Consider the following 15,690-nt stretch of genomic DNA (forward strand, 5'->3'; position numbering starts at 1 on the left):
TGAAATGTTATAATGAGCCATATAGATCAAAAGAGTTTTGATGTTCCAGGTTTCCATGTTGGCCAAAGACTGCTGGCTGCTAACTGGATAGTACCATAGAGTGCCCCAGGAATAAGTTCTAAAATCTGGAAATGAGTCAGCATTTTAGCACTGGCGGTTCCCTCGTCTCAAAGTCAATGGGTTTTTTGAATGGGTTTTTGGTTAGATTCCTGAAATAAGGTCTGTAGTAAGTGTGTAAGTACCATAAACGTTTGTTTGCCACAGAGTTTATTTTCTGCAATAACCCAAAATCCTATGGAAAAATTCCGTAGGCTTAAACCAGGGCGAAACTAACTTTCTTGTCAGCCTACACATTGTAAAAAGACATAATGTATTTTAGCTAGGGATGTCAAAATAATGCATTAATTCTGATAAATTAATCAAAGAAAAATTAACACATCAAAAAAAAACACTGATTGATCACATTCCGTGGTGCCCTTTGACCCGGTGCGTCATTGAAGGCCACAGGGGCTTTGTCATTTGATGGAGGCAGATAAGACAAAGCTGCTTGGCCCCATAAATGGAACATATACATTTGATAAACGCCCAGATGGAACTGTTGATAGGAGCACGGTTCTCAGTAGTTTCTGCAGTAAGTAATTTTTGTACCATCAGAGTACTTCCAGCCTGAAATATCACCTCAACACAAAGCATATAGCAATGAACCTGCGGAGTCCTGAGCTAGCACAGCCTCTATTGCTAGCGCTATTAGCCAACCGCGTAAAGCCACAATCAACCAGGTGTTCAGACGCAAACTGAGTTAAGTCTATACTGTGATCGACTAACTAACTCCCTTGCAAAATGGATTGAAAAGGACTCTAGACCATTTTCGGTGGTAAAGGACAGGAGGATCATTGTGTCCAAAATCCAGTAGTTTTACTACGACCGACTGCCAAAATTCATTTGAATTGAATTTTTTTGTAAATGATTTTTGATTAATAATCACAGAGCATGTAATTAATCAGATACATTTTTTAATTGCTTGACAACCCTAATTTCAACATTAAAAAGTTAGTGTCCAGGCTGCTTTAAGTTGACTGAATTTGAGAAGACAAGTTGAGGTACTTTTGTAATGATTCAACGTGTCGTCCCAAATTCAGTCAAGTTAGAAATTAAAGGCAGCTCCCACATTAACTTTTTGAAATTAAATACAAATAGTTTCATTTTACAGTGCAGAAAATGTCATTGCTGGAGCACTCTATTTGGGTCACAGTGGCACAGACTAGCTTTTGCCTCTGCTTTGGAGGACATTGCTTGTTACCGCAATAGTGTTCAGGAGTGGGGTGCAGTTTTGTGGTCTTCTGATTAACTCAGTGGGACAAGGTAAACAGCAGTCTTTTTTGAGGACATCGTCTTCAACTTGCAAACCATGCTAGCTTTCTTTACTTTTAGCTTTCTTTCAACGTCAACATGTAATGCACAGCGTGCAACACAGGGCATGGACATTTTTGACTATAGCTGTTGATGTTCTACACAAAACCAACAACTGTGCAAGTTGAGCCTGAGCTCATTTTTAAAACAGTATAAATGATGTAATATTAGTTTTGGTTCGCTCTGTTTGCCCATTGACTTCTGAAGAAATGTGAGGCAGAAAGGGTAAAATAACAGAGCTATTTGAACAAAACAAACTTCTAATATGGATGCCAGAGAGACCTGACACACACAAGCACACTCCACATGGCAGTGCTTGCATTGCTAGCTAGATTTCAGCTAATGTCTTTACAACTGTTATATAGGTCATTGGCAGTTTGGAGCAAACAGATAAACAGACTGTAAGAATGCTCCAGCTGTCAGATGCATGTGGATAACTCAATATTCACATTCAGTCTGAACACACCTTTGAAATAGACCTCTACAACCTGGTCAAACTGTCTGTCTGTGGCTCTGCTTTTTTAGCAAAAGAACTTCTGAAAGAACTAGATATTCTATTCCTTGAGTCTAGTGAAGAGTTTTACATATTTTTATGTCCTGTCTTGATCCCTAAAAATAGATTTATTGTATTGTATTTTTGCTGCATATATTTATGAATTGAGCAATGCTTTTAAATCCTTAAAGCTTTTATTTGTAAAGGGTTTATATTGTGTCAGAATGACTGACTATGAAGTGGAAGTCTGCAATGTTTTTTAGGAGATGACTTCTGTGTGTGCATGTGTGTGTTTTATAGTTATCAGCTAGTCAGAGCTTCCTTTAGTTTGACTTATAGCTCCAAAACAAGCTCACTCACTAGTTTCTCCATTTAACTCAACCTGAATCCGCTGTCAAATAAAGGTGCATTCAAGTCAACTCAGAAATGGAAGACTTTAACTGCAAGGGTGAAATAATACCAGGTGAGTGGAATGCTAGTCAGTTTAGCATCATTATATTTTTTGGTTGTGCTTTAGGCTTTGATGTGTTTACACTACTGTGTTACAGTATAAATATACAACAAAGGATCAAACCACCTTGGTAGCTGATTAACTACATTTGAGCTGTGAGTCACTGTGCAACCTGAAACTGTTTTGATACATATGATGTAGCTTGTATCTATATCTTCTGCACTGAATTTGGAGGTTCAACTCTATCTTAGTATAATACTACAGTTCATATGTACATTAAAATAGTTGTTGGTTGCTGTTTTCCTCCTCTTCATACTGGCTGTGTATTTTGTCTGACACATTCATAAATAAGTGTTTGGCCAATGACATCCATGTCCTTTAAATGATGTTGTTAGATCAAGGATGAGGCAATATCATGAGTTTGCCATTGTTTCTCAAACTACCTTTTCCGAAGTTTATTTAGTGATTTAGTCTGTCCAGTACAACAAAAGAGAACGTAGTGGCAGATTTTTCTATAGGCAACACAGGTGGCTGCCTAGGGCACCACCCAGAGGGGGGGAACTGATTAGAATTTGGTGGTCAAAGGTCAATGTGACCTCACAGAAAATGTTTTTGGCCATAATTCAGGAATTCATGAGCTCATTATTACAGTATTTTACAAAAATGTCTAATTGGATAAAATGATGAAGTGCTGGAATTTTATATCCAAAAGGTCATCATAATGTTCTGCAAAAATACTTTTCTGGCATTATTCAATGTCATATCTCAGGAATAGAAGGGGAGACATTTGGTCAGATACTGAATTGGTGACACTAATCTTGGGTGCCCACCTTACCCAGGGTACCAAATGTGCTGTGTCAAGCACTGAGAGAATGACATATACAGCAAAGATTAAGGAAAAAAAACAAAAAAAACACTCGGTCACTACTTGAGATTGGACCACTGCTGACCAGATGCATAAAAGAAAACAACTTGGACTTGGGTTTATTTTGTTCCTGTGTGAATTGTCTGCACTCTGGGACTCTGTCCCCCCACGCCAATGGAATTTTCTTCTAGACTGTAACTCTAGAAGATTTCCACTTGATTCGGCTTACTTAAATTGCAGAGACCCCATAATAGCTGCAGTTTTGCCCAGAATTAGTCTCGGAATGTTTGTTGAGCATCTGTTCTATTGTGTTCACGCTAGGGGGAGATCCATTTAGGGCAAGCATGGAGAGGAGGATTGATTCCAGTAAACAGTAACTGTTTCAGTGCACCTATAGCATGTGGGTGTTACATTAAGGTAGACTTGAAAAAATCTGAACATATTCTTTAAGAGCAAAAATCTTGGAGCTGTGATGTCATGAGATTCTGAGATGTATTGAATGCACAATAATAACTGCTATGTCTGAAGCAGGGCAGATTTTAAGCTGAGCATGTCATGATGTTCCTGTGTTAGATATTCTGTGTGATAGTACATATTACACACTACATGCACTCAGTGTTTGCCCTGTGATTTGGGCTGTTATATTCACATCCATACCTGATTCAGCTCCTGTTTTAGCCTCAGTGCAGTCAGCTTTACTATATAAGATTCTTTATTACTCCACAACTCTACTTTAAGTTTTTAGAAGACAGTGCATTTAGTCATGAAGTTCTTTAACATTTCTGGATTTCTCTTGTCAGGTGTGGTAGAGTTCATGAATACAAAGGGTGACACTTGCTAGAATATTCTGTATGGTCTCATAGAAACAGCTGTCCATACAATTACAGCTTTTCCTCACTAGCCTAACATAGTTTATTCTGGCTCTGTTTATTACTTAGTTGATTTGCCTTGAGTTTTAGTCTATTATTGCCAAATTAAATCTCTGGTGATGACATCTTCAATAAACTCCTGAAACCTATTGTGTGTGTGTGTATTGTATTGTATGTAAAAAAAAAAAAAAAAAAAAAAAGGCAAACAAAGTTAAGGCATGAAGTCAGAGGTTCTGATATCATTAAATGACTTGAGTTTTATAACTATATCAGTTGGGGCAACCTCTAGCTCTCCAGGTGGAGTGTGTGCACCCCATATAGGCTAAGGCCTTTGCAGCAGCCTGGGTTCGATTCTGACCTGTGGCCCTTTGCTGCTTATCATCCCCCCTCTCTCTCTCTCTTCCACATTTCCTGTCTATCTTAAGCTGTACTATCAATAAATGAAAGAGAACAAATGACAAATCATTTCTCTTACAAGTCAATAGCAATCATTCTCAGGCTGCAAAGTTTCATGGCTGGAGTCCTCCATGTCAATGACAAATGTGACAACGGGGTTAAAAGTTCAACTAGTCGGGGTGTCGGTGGCTTGGTGGTAGAGCAGGTGCCCCATGTACAAGGCTGTTGCTGCAGCAGCCCGGGTTCGGGTCCGGCCTGTGGCCCTTTGCTGCGTGTCACTCCCTCTCTCTCTCCCCCTTTCACACTTGTCTGTCCTATACATTAAAGGCTTAAAAATGCCCAAAAAATATCTTTAAAAAAAAAAAAAAAGTTCAACTAGTGTCATTGATTGTCAAAAGTAAAAGGAATTGCAGCTTGATAATAATGATTTAGATGTAAAAATATTATACATATACTGCACATCTTTCAGGTTTTATTTTGAAAAATGAAAAAAATAAATGTTTGTTCTCACCCGCTGCCCGTCTGCATATAGTTCATTTTTACCCGTGACCGTACCTGTGAATTTATATGTATGTAGGACCCTGTTAGTGAGTGTTAAAGGTGAAGTCTTTGAGTCTGAGATAGACTGTTTATATGAACTAAACACTCAAACAAATACACTGCTCCTATCAGTGCTCCTTCAGTAGCTCTTCTAACATCTCCAATGTTATTTATGTTTCATTACAACCATGGTGTAGCTCCATTCCTCATGGGTGAAGATGTAGAAGAGATAGAGCAGCCGGCACACTGTGAAACTCAATCTGAGCCTCATTGATGGGGACACATCCCCCCTCAATATATAAATACACTCAAAATGTCTCCCCAATATATTGAAAAAAAAACCGAATCAAGACAAAAAGTTGCTGTGCTATGAAAGGCAACCACGCACCGCTGTCTGAATTAATCACTGATATACTGAACAAAATGCCATTATTATTACTACCGGTTCTAATATTTTGATGTACTGCAGTTCTGAGTGTGGTTTGACCAAATGATATTACTGTATCCCAGCAGAAGCTGTTGCCCTACTGCTGTGGGTACAATCAGTGTCAGACACTGTACTGTCTCTATTTCATTACTTTCAAATGTGTTAAAAAGCGGGAAACTAAAATGGAAAAGGGGTGTTATGTAGGTTATATCGCTGATGTCTGTTATAGTATTTGTATTTCATAAAAATTTATAGTTTATGCCCTTTTCCTGTGTGTCCCTCAGTCTGACACTGACTCAGAAGGTAGAGCAGGTCATCCACTTTTGGAAGCTCGGTGGTTCGAGTCCCTGCTCCTCCAGTCTGCATGTTGAAATATCCTTGGGCAAGATACTGAATCCCAAATGGCTCCTGATGGCTAATTCATTGGTGTGTGAGTGTTTGTGAATGGTTACTTAATAGCAGGTGGCACCATGTATGGTAGCCTTGGCCACCAGTGTGTGAATGAGTGAATGTGACATGTAGTGTAAAAGCGCTTTGATTGGTCAGGAGACTAGAAAAGTGCTCTACAAGTGCAGTCCATTTACCAGTCCCCATTCCCTGAAATGGCATTCAGTCATCAATAGCTCAGTCCATAGGGACTTGGCTTGGGAACCGGAGAGTCGCCGGTTGAAGTCCCCGCCTGGACCAAAATATGGAGCATGAACTGGTAGCTGGAGAGGTGCCAGTTCACCTACTGGGCACTGCCGAGGTGCCCTTGAGCAAGGCACCGAACCCCCCAACCGCTCTGGGCGCCTGTCCATGGGCAGCCTCCTCACTCTGACATCTCTCCATTTAATGCATGTAAAAAAAAAAAAAAGGTCCTGTTTGTGCATGTGTGTGTTTTTTGGGCCTGTGACAACAGAGTCAACAGAGTCTCTCACCCCATTTCACTCTGTCCTGTACATTAAAGGCAAAAGCCCAAAAAGTAATCTAAAAAAAAAAAAAAAGAAGGCCTGCAACAAATCATGACCTTTAAACCAAACAGTGTCAGGAGCAACAGCCAATCACATGTCATCAAAACAAATGACAACAGCCACTACATATTCTACCACATTTCAGTTTAACATACATATTTTTTTTTTTTTACCATATTCCACAATGTTAAAATACAGAAGCATTAAGCAGATTACTAATAGATAAAAAAAAAAAAGCAAAAGTTAAGACATCAGCTCTAAATGAACATCATGAACAACTGAGGCTAAATATCCAATAAATAGCAGTACATTACAGAAAACATTTTACATTATAGTCTTCATTTTTTTCCTTTTTTTTAAGATTATCAGAATTTATTTATTTATTTATTTTTTTATTTATTTACTTATCTCTCTCTCCCCAACATACACGCCATACCCCACCCTGTGTAATTCACTAAACATGGACATCTGCCGCTCATTAAAATATTGAAACATGCCCCATGCTTACGACAACCTAATTTCTACTTGGACTCTTACTGTATGAATACACACACCTTCATATCTGTTTTTTGTTGTTTGTGTCTATCGTTTGTATGTCTGCTCACTTTATGTCTACTTGTTATGTCCTGTATTACTGTTTTTTGTTCTGTTGTTTTGTTCTTGTCACCCTGCTTCACCAATAAAAGGGGGGGGGGGGGGGGATAATAATAGCAACCCCAGATTTGGGGATAAAAAAAAATTATAGTCTATATTCAATCTGTGGGGTGACAGGGTTCTCAGACAGTGGATCCAGCAATGTTCTCTCCTGGAAAGTAACACATCAGAATTCCCTCCTCTTGGGGGGAGGGTTACCTTTTCAATCCCAACATATTTTAGAGAGGAAATAGGATGATTCAATTCAACCAAAAAAACATTTTTTTTTTTTTACATCCAATAGTACTTCTGTATTCAGTGGTATGAGTCCATTAGGTGTGACCTATGTAACAGATTAGTGTACCTGTGTCTTAGTGTGATTGTTGATCTTGAAGGCAAAACAGCTGAAATGTCATTATCAAAATAAAAGAAATGCATATTGAGACAGAGTATGTGACACTTGTTTTCTATGAACAAGTGTACTGCCAGTGATCAGCACCTAGTTATAATTCTTGGTGTGTGTTACTTTAATATGTTAAATAGGAGATTACCATCCTGCTTCCTCTCATGCATGTGAAATGCAGGGCCCTTTTGCTTCTTTCTTGCTGGACAATAATTGGACAATTTTTAGTACAGAGATTTGAAAATCTTTAGTAAGTACATCAAACTAAAACTAAATGTGGGCTGAACACAAATATGAATATGTCTCCCCTTCTGTTCCTCAGATATGACGTTGAGTAATGGCCAGAAAAGTGTTTCATACAGAACATTTTGATGTTGTTGTGAAATAGACCTTTAAAATGTCATCACTTTATCATTTTATCCTCTTAGACATATGTGTTTAGTTTTATCATAATTAGCATGAGAATCCTTGATTTATGGCCAAAAACATGTTTTGTGTGGTCACACTGACCTTGACCTTTGACCTTTGAACACAATATTCTAATGACTTTATTCCTTTGTCCAACCTGACGTTTGTGCCAAATTTGAAGAAATTCCCTCAAGACATTCATGTTCACGAGAAGGGGATGAACCTAAGTACGGATATACATATGTACAGAGGGACAAACGAGCTGAAAACATAATGGCTCGAGGCATAATAAAAAGCTTTTGAGCAGTGGAGGCTGAGCAGCAGGCTGGTGATGAGTTGGTTGGTGTGGTCACTAAGACACAACCCAAAGCTCCTGCATGTCAGATGGATCAGCTCCTCTTCTTCACTTCTTGTCTGTACCTGACACACACACAGTACACACAGTCATCAGTGCATCTCCACACCAGGCAGTGCTAGTTTCACACTGACTGTGAAACGTGCTTTGCTCAAAGCCAAAATGGTGAAAACAGAAATTATATTATTGTGTTACACTTCACACATTTCACACACTACATTGCAATAAGGCATCACTGGAGGCAAATTGTGATTTGTGATATTGGGCTTTATAAATAAAATTGAATAAAATTGAATTGAATTGAGTTTCAGGTTGGATTCTTTTCTGAAATACATTGTGTGTCTATACATGCTGCTGAGAACAACAAAACAACCACAATTCTGAGTGGAGAAGCCTACAAAAGGCTTACATTATTCTTAATCTGTGGAGAAACATTACAATGTACTCTTTTTTTATCTGGTAAGAAACAAGTGTCCACAAATATCTGATACACAAATATAATATGAGCTCATTTGAAAACAACCTTGGAACCTTGGAAGTTTACATTAAAAAATATCAACTCCACTTGCTTGTTCTGGAGCTTTCCACCATGTCACACTGTTTTCATCAGAAGAAGTTTATTCAGTTGTTGTGGACCTGGAGATATTCAACCTGTTCAGTGTTCTGATGTTACAGATCATTCTTGTCTTAAGGCCCGAACATACTTGGGTGGAACGTACGCGAAGCGGACGTCCGCAAGCCCTGTGCGCGCAAAGCTCAGATTTCCGTGCACCAGTGACTGCTCGGCATGTATTTTTCACATTGCGGGGATTTTTCACAGACATTTTTACAGGAAACTGCAACGTGGAAGTGCGCTCGACTATGAAAGCCCGAATGACTGCGGACATTCCTCGCGGAGTCCGCTTCGCTTATAGTACGCCCGAGTATGTTCGGGCCTTTAGATACAGTAGTTAACAAAACAATTCCATCTGCTGATGAACATTATGTGATTCTGTTGAAAGCGCTGCACAAGAACAAGCAAGCAAGTGGACCATGAGTTGAGACTTTTTTTTTTTTCTGTTGAGGTGCGTGGAGGTGGATGCAGTTGGGCTGATGTACCCTGAAGACTGCAGCCATGAACAATGGTACCATTGTAATCAGTGGCAAATGAATGTTGTCTGCCTGTCAGTGCCAATGATACAAGTACTGCCATTAATGTCATTAGACCTGATGCTGTCAGCTACAGGATGCATCCTGTACTCTCTCTCTCTCTCTCTCTCTCTCTCTCTCTCTCTCTCTCTCTCTCTCACTAACACACACACACACACACACACACTAACTATTATCACTCTCAGGATGCTAGTTTAGGAACTGTTCATTATTCATGAGGGGGGGACGGTGTTTCAAAAAGAAGGAGGCAGTGTCCTCACTCTGTTGCTGAAATACACTTTTTGGTCCTCACAATGTATCATGTACAAGCACACACACACACACACACACACACACACACACACACACTGTGATGAAAGTTAGAGCAGCACAAACAGAGCAAGCCGTTAACATCAATTTCTAACAAAGGTTTATTATAGTCATCATTACACATGCTCATCATCTGACATACTGTAGACAAACAGTTCACAGTTCAAACATTTAAAGTTAGTATAAAACTGAGTCGAATCAGCTGTTAAAAAAGAAAAAAGTTCTTAGATCACATGCTTTCTGGTAGAATTATGGAACAGTAAGATAATTTTAATCTGTAAATAATTCTGCCTTGCCTTTTCCACCATGTGTCACTGATAAATGTTTTTACAAATGTTTTGACAAAATATTACTGGTAAACACTGTGTTGATCCATCATTTTAATTTTGAGAAACCAAATGAATGCTGCATCATACCTAAGACTACATTAAATGAAGATCTCCTATTTTACACCAATTTGATTTGATACTGGGCTAACATCTAGCAGCATTAGTCTATCAAAATTATTTAAAGTGCTTTCATTTCCCAGTTTACCACAAGGTATTTTCTGAAATTTTAGAGACCACTGTAATACAGAACACAGCACAGTTTGTTGAGCTCAAAATAGAAATGCCATACAGTTTTAGCTGAACTATAGGTCTACTCTGAGTTATTATAGCGGCTCATCATTTTCTGCTGTTTCATCTAGGTCACCACCTCACCTTGTTTGAACCAGCAGAGGGAGCCACAGGAGAGCAGATAGAGCTCCAACCCTGTGCATGCTTAGTAGCAGTAAGTTTAGTAAGTTGAAACCATTTTAGAATGTTGCAGAGGAAAGTTGCAGCAGTGTGAACTGGCCGGTCTGAGCTCGACTCATGTCGGCTGATGGTGTCACCAGCGCCCACATCATCCCGTTCATAAAACTGGATGATGTAATATAAAAACATTGATCAGTGGAGCTTTCAGCATGGGTAAAGCCAAATGTATGCCTGATGCAAGTGGTCAACATGAGTCCCCCTACAGATACCTATGGGAAGGCTTTAATATTGAGTTGAGCATTGGATTTCACCTGGATGTGTAGTACGTCATTGAGTCATGTCCTGCTTTCCTTAGATATCCCACAGTAACTGTTTCACTTGAGACATAGAACAACTGGGCTACTAGGGTTGGGCGATATGTTAAAAATTTCCAATCGGCCACCGTCAGCCCATCAACCGTCCGTTGCCGATATATTCGGCAGTTGTGTGTGTGGCGAAGAAAAAAAAGAGGGGGGATGTTGCATTCATGTGATGTCGGAAAGAATCGAAAAATGACTTTCAGAATGGGATAATTCACATTAACGCCACCTCATGTCAGAAAAACAGCTCGGCAACTCGGATCTCCCGACACCACATGAATGCAGCAAAAAAATGCAGCGTGCTTTGCGAGCCCACTCATGTCCAACATGGCACGGAAATATCTGTGTATACCGGCAACAAGCACGCCATCAGAAAGGGTGTTTAACACGGCTGGTAACATTGTTAACCATATGCGCATATGAATTCACGTTACGGCCGGGTTCCACCGGCTGCAAACGTAAGCATCACGTCAAGTGTCTTGTTTACCGTTTGCTGAGCCATGATAGTTAAAGCATTTTCCACCTAAGTTATTACATATATTTGAGTAATCTACAAGTTTACTGTACTGTTTGTCATCTACGTGCTTTCAAATGTCCGCCACGGACATTTACACAATGTCACGGATAAACATGGGTAAATGCATGAAAAAAAATCATCACATATCACCTCTGATAATGGTTTATTCATTTAAAAACACATTGTGCTCGTTTAGCACACTATTTTAGTAGTTTTTATCTGCTGGAGGGTCGCGTAGGGGAGCGTAGCGCGACAAAAATAGAAGAGCCGCATAAAATAGAGAGTTGTCGCGCGACAGACAGGGGTTGTTGCGCCGCTCCCATTGCCGGTGCAGCCGCTGTAATTGATTAACGGGGGGACGAGCTGCTACGGGACTCGCGCTGCAGACGTGTCGCGCCGCTCCCGTTGCCGGTGGACCCCGGCCGTAACTTTCAGCTCCGCAATCACTGACGTGTTTTGTGAAAGACTCGTTGTAAATCAGTGTGAAGCTGCCAGTTCCAATACGCACACACTTTGAATTGTGCTCTACATAGTGATTATGGACTATATGTACCGAGTTTAATTCTGTGGAGACAGACCATTAATTTAGCAAAATAAAATGACAAAAATCTCCCAAAAGTGCAAACCAAGCGTTATGGATTCAGCCGATGGGCGATTGGCGATATATTCGTCCAATCGCCCAAGCCTATGGGCTACTTACATACTTTTATAACTGGAGATACATCCAGGTCACCTCTATTTTGCCTTGCCACATTACTGAATATGCCACGCAATTGCCACGTTCATTTTCTTCCATTTATTGTGATAGACAGCAGTGATCAGGCTCTTTCCTAGATGTGTTTAACTAAAAAGGAGCAACCTCACTAACATTGTCGTCACTAATAACAATCTCCACTGGGACTAGAAACTGGGCTGCTTGTGTTTCTAAGAAGAAACACAAGCAGCCAATCACAGTTGTTGTGGTCCCAAAGTGTGGTTACATGTTTAAAGAGGCGCACAGCATCCAATGCATAGCTTAAGCCGTAGTTTCTTAACACATGAGTCAAGCTCAAGATTTAACAACCTGTTCCTAGTTCTCGTAGCTTAACCCCGTTTCCACCAAGCAGTCCGGTACGGTTGAGTTCAGTATACTTTTTTCTGTTTCCACTGTGAAAAATTGTGGATGGTACCAACAGAACTGTTCCTTACCATTCCTATTTTTAGTCACCCCTCTGTTGGGGTACCTAGCACACAGATCTGGTACTAAAAGGTGGAGCTAGAAACACTGCAGTCTGTTGATTGGTCAATAGAGGACGGTCACTGTGCTCAGGGCTGAGTTGTGGCTGGTTTTGAGACTTGCGTAATCACTGTTCATGGCAAGTCTGACATATATTAGTAAACAATGACTATAAAATAAAGGATGTTTTTCTAATCTCGCAGCAGCTGTAGACTGAGGACTGCCAGTAACTTTTAAGTGGAATGTTTACCTATTATGTCATTCAATGCATGAGTTGATGACTGCCATCCATCACCTTAAATTTCAATGACAACTTAGACCATTCCATTAGTCTTTATTGTCTCTCTTGGATGACATACACTTTTAGTAATGAGTGAATCTTCAAGTGTTGAAAAATATAAATTAATTTTGACCGGATTATGTGAACTGCATGTATTCTAATCCTCATTGGAGGAAAAAAAAGTGTTACAGAGCATGGTTCCTGTGGGCTTTGGCAACACTAAACCCCTATGTTTGCCTGAGAAGGATTAAATGCACAAACCCAGAGAGAGAGAGAGAGAAAGAGAAAGACTCTCACTGCAGCCTGTTCTATTTTGTTCTGAAAATGGTGGCATGCGACCCTGTCCTGTGTACAATAAATGAGGTGCAGACTTCCCTGTATCACTGGTGATGAGGAAATACAGCGAGTGCTGGACGGAGCAGTGAGTGACAACAACCCTGCCCACATTTAAGAGTACTGTTTGCGGTGTAAAGGCTTAACAGACATAAGGTCTGGGTACCATGTCTGAAGGATTACTTTTGGTTCTAAAGACACTATACCGAAAGTGTTTGGTGAAAATGGGGCTTTATTGTACTGTACATTACTCTTGATGTTGCACCTAAATCTTGCACTGCTCTAGTTTAGGTTTTATTCACGTATCAACTTTAAATCATTCATTGTTCATCAATTTATTTCTCTCTTTCTACACACTTGCCTGGTCAGTTGAACATTAACTGTGTTTTTTGTATTGTTGTGTTTTATGTGTTTGTCATAAAGCACTTTAAAATGCTGGTCTTGAAAAGTGCTATGCAAATAAACTTTATTATTAATTCTGTTAACAATACGTGTGCTACAGCAGCTCAGTTGGTTGCAGTTAGTCATGAGGTTAGCGGACTGATACAGCTGGTTACTGAGTTCGACACTCGGGCATGCATTAGTTAGTCCCGTTAGCAGACAGTGCAGCAGGGTTTGTGTTTTTTCTGGATCTTTCTGATACCTGGTCCCACCCGTCTGTCCATACGTCTGTCTCCAACTCCCTCCACACGTCCCACGTTTCCATTGGCTGACCTTCCTGTCTGATAACTATTTCCTGCAAGCTGGATGTGGCGCTGCTTCCCCTTCATTCTGTTGTCGTCAGTGTTGTCTTCATTGTCCTCGATGATGACAAGCTCCGCCTTCAGGGAGCCCTCAAACTCCTGACTGTGCCCACTGTCATCCTGCGCTGTCTGGAAGCCCATGAAGATGGCCGTGATTGGCTCAGTGGTCTCCATGGCATTGAGGATGGTGTAAGGGGTATCGTCTCCGTAGAAGGGGGAGGGTACTCTGTCAGAGTGGGTGGGGCCACTGTATAGAGCAGTGGGTGGTTTCCCATGGTTGCTGTGATAGGAGGGTGGGCTGTAGCAATAAAGTTCTTCTTCATCCACGCTGACATAATCACTGAGAGGAATATAATTGGCTGGAGTGTAGCAGAGCTGTGATTGGTAGGGAGACACTGCTTCCTGGTCATGTGATCTAGGAGGAGGGCAGTCATTGGCTCTGCCTCCATTTAGCAGACTGTTGCTTCTGATGATGCTGCTGGTGTGGTGGCTAGCAGGCTGGTCTTCCTGAACACTGTGACAGTTTCTCACCTGGTCCAAACTATGACCATCTTTCTGGTTGCCATAGTGATGTCCCAACCCCTTGTGGCTTCCAAGCTGATGACCTTCGCTCAGGTTGCTTTTGTTATTATTTCTCCCTTTCTGCCACCTGTAATGGCTTTCCTGGTGACCATAGCCATGGTTTGCCTCTAGTTTTCTCTGCCAGTTTTCCCTGTGAGTGCAATCTTTCTCTGCAATGTTGTTTCTGATGAGATGGTTACCATAATAACCTCGCTGCTTTCTGAGGTCAAACCCCTCCGCTCTGTCTCTCTCATCGCAGTGGTTGTAAAAACAATGCTCCTCTGTTCCAATGTGATTTTGATGGTAGTTTGCTTGGTTTACTTGGCGATGCATTGTGGCGCTTCTCAGCAGCTGTTCCACCTCGTTGGCTGACAGCTCAGACACACAGCTCTGATCATGTGACCCCTATGAGCAGAAAGGAATATGGGTCATTATTAGGGGTGTAACAATATACATATTCATACTGAACCATTAGGAGGCTTTCAGTTTGGTACGATTACAAACTGTACGATATGCTGAATTATCCTATTATATTTGGAAAATAAAACCTACAGCTTAAACTGTGTTTAATATAGTGTTCTCAGTGCCACTGTGCTCAACAAGGCAGCCCACAGGACAGAACAGGCAACATGCTGTCTGCCCTCAAACCCAAAATCAGAGCATTCTACTCCACTGAGATACATTGGGAGGCAGCTATGTTAAGCTAGCTCGTTGCAAGAGGGCCAGTACCGCCATTACCAGACGAGAAACAGAAGATCCTCCAATAGGGTTGGGTACCGTTCATAATTGAACCGATATGGTACCGGTACCGGTATCTGGAATTCGGTACCGGTACCAAATGTACCTTATTTCGGTACTTTTTAACCCTATGGGCCCTAGGCCTTTTTGGGGTATTTTTACTGCCTTTACTTTTAAGTTCATATCACAGTCATTATAAAGGCTACATACACATGCTATATCTTGTTTTTTTCAGGACAATCTGGGCTAACCAGATTTGCCATCATGTTCTTCTATGTGCCTGTATTTTATATAAATTTTTATATCAATGAAAAAAACAAATCTGTGTGCCTAAATTCTTACATTTTTTCATGTATCTCAGCATAGCAAGTTGGAAAAAGACATACTCTACCATATATGAAGAGGGGAGACTCTCTGGAATCTGGCAATATAAGAACCATGATGCTGGGACATTCTGTCACTTCACAGTTGTCCAGAACATGTGGTTTGTGCCAGGCGGACATGTTTGCCAGTATTTTTTCATTATTGCAAGAAATTCCATTGAC

General features: G+C 40.6%; 1 protein-coding gene across 5 annotated transcripts in view; it reads right to left on the bottom strand.

Moving 5' to 3' along the window:
- Positions 1–8,108: 8,108 nt before the first annotated feature.
- Positions 8,109–15,690, bottom strand: part of LOC126408974 (palmdelphin-like) — a 27,152-nt gene continuing 19,570 nt past the window's right edge. For 3 of the 5 annotated variants that reach the window (XM_050074806.1, XM_050074809.1, XM_050074808.1), the window contains one exon: positions 8,279–14,812. In XM_050074806.1, the coding sequence (XP_049930763.1) occupies positions 13,697–14,812 (1,116 nt within the window). In that variant the 3' untranslated portion in view covers positions 8,279–13,696. The other 2 variants (XM_050074807.1, XM_050074805.1) reach the window with 2 other exon arrangements.

The sequence above is a fragment of the Epinephelus moara genome, chromosome 21, assembly GCF_006386435.1.
Source record: "Epinephelus moara isolate mb chromosome 21, YSFRI_EMoa_1.0, whole genome shotgun sequence".
NCBI classification, from domain to species: Eukaryota; Metazoa; Chordata; class Actinopteri; order Perciformes; family Serranidae; genus Epinephelus; species Epinephelus moara.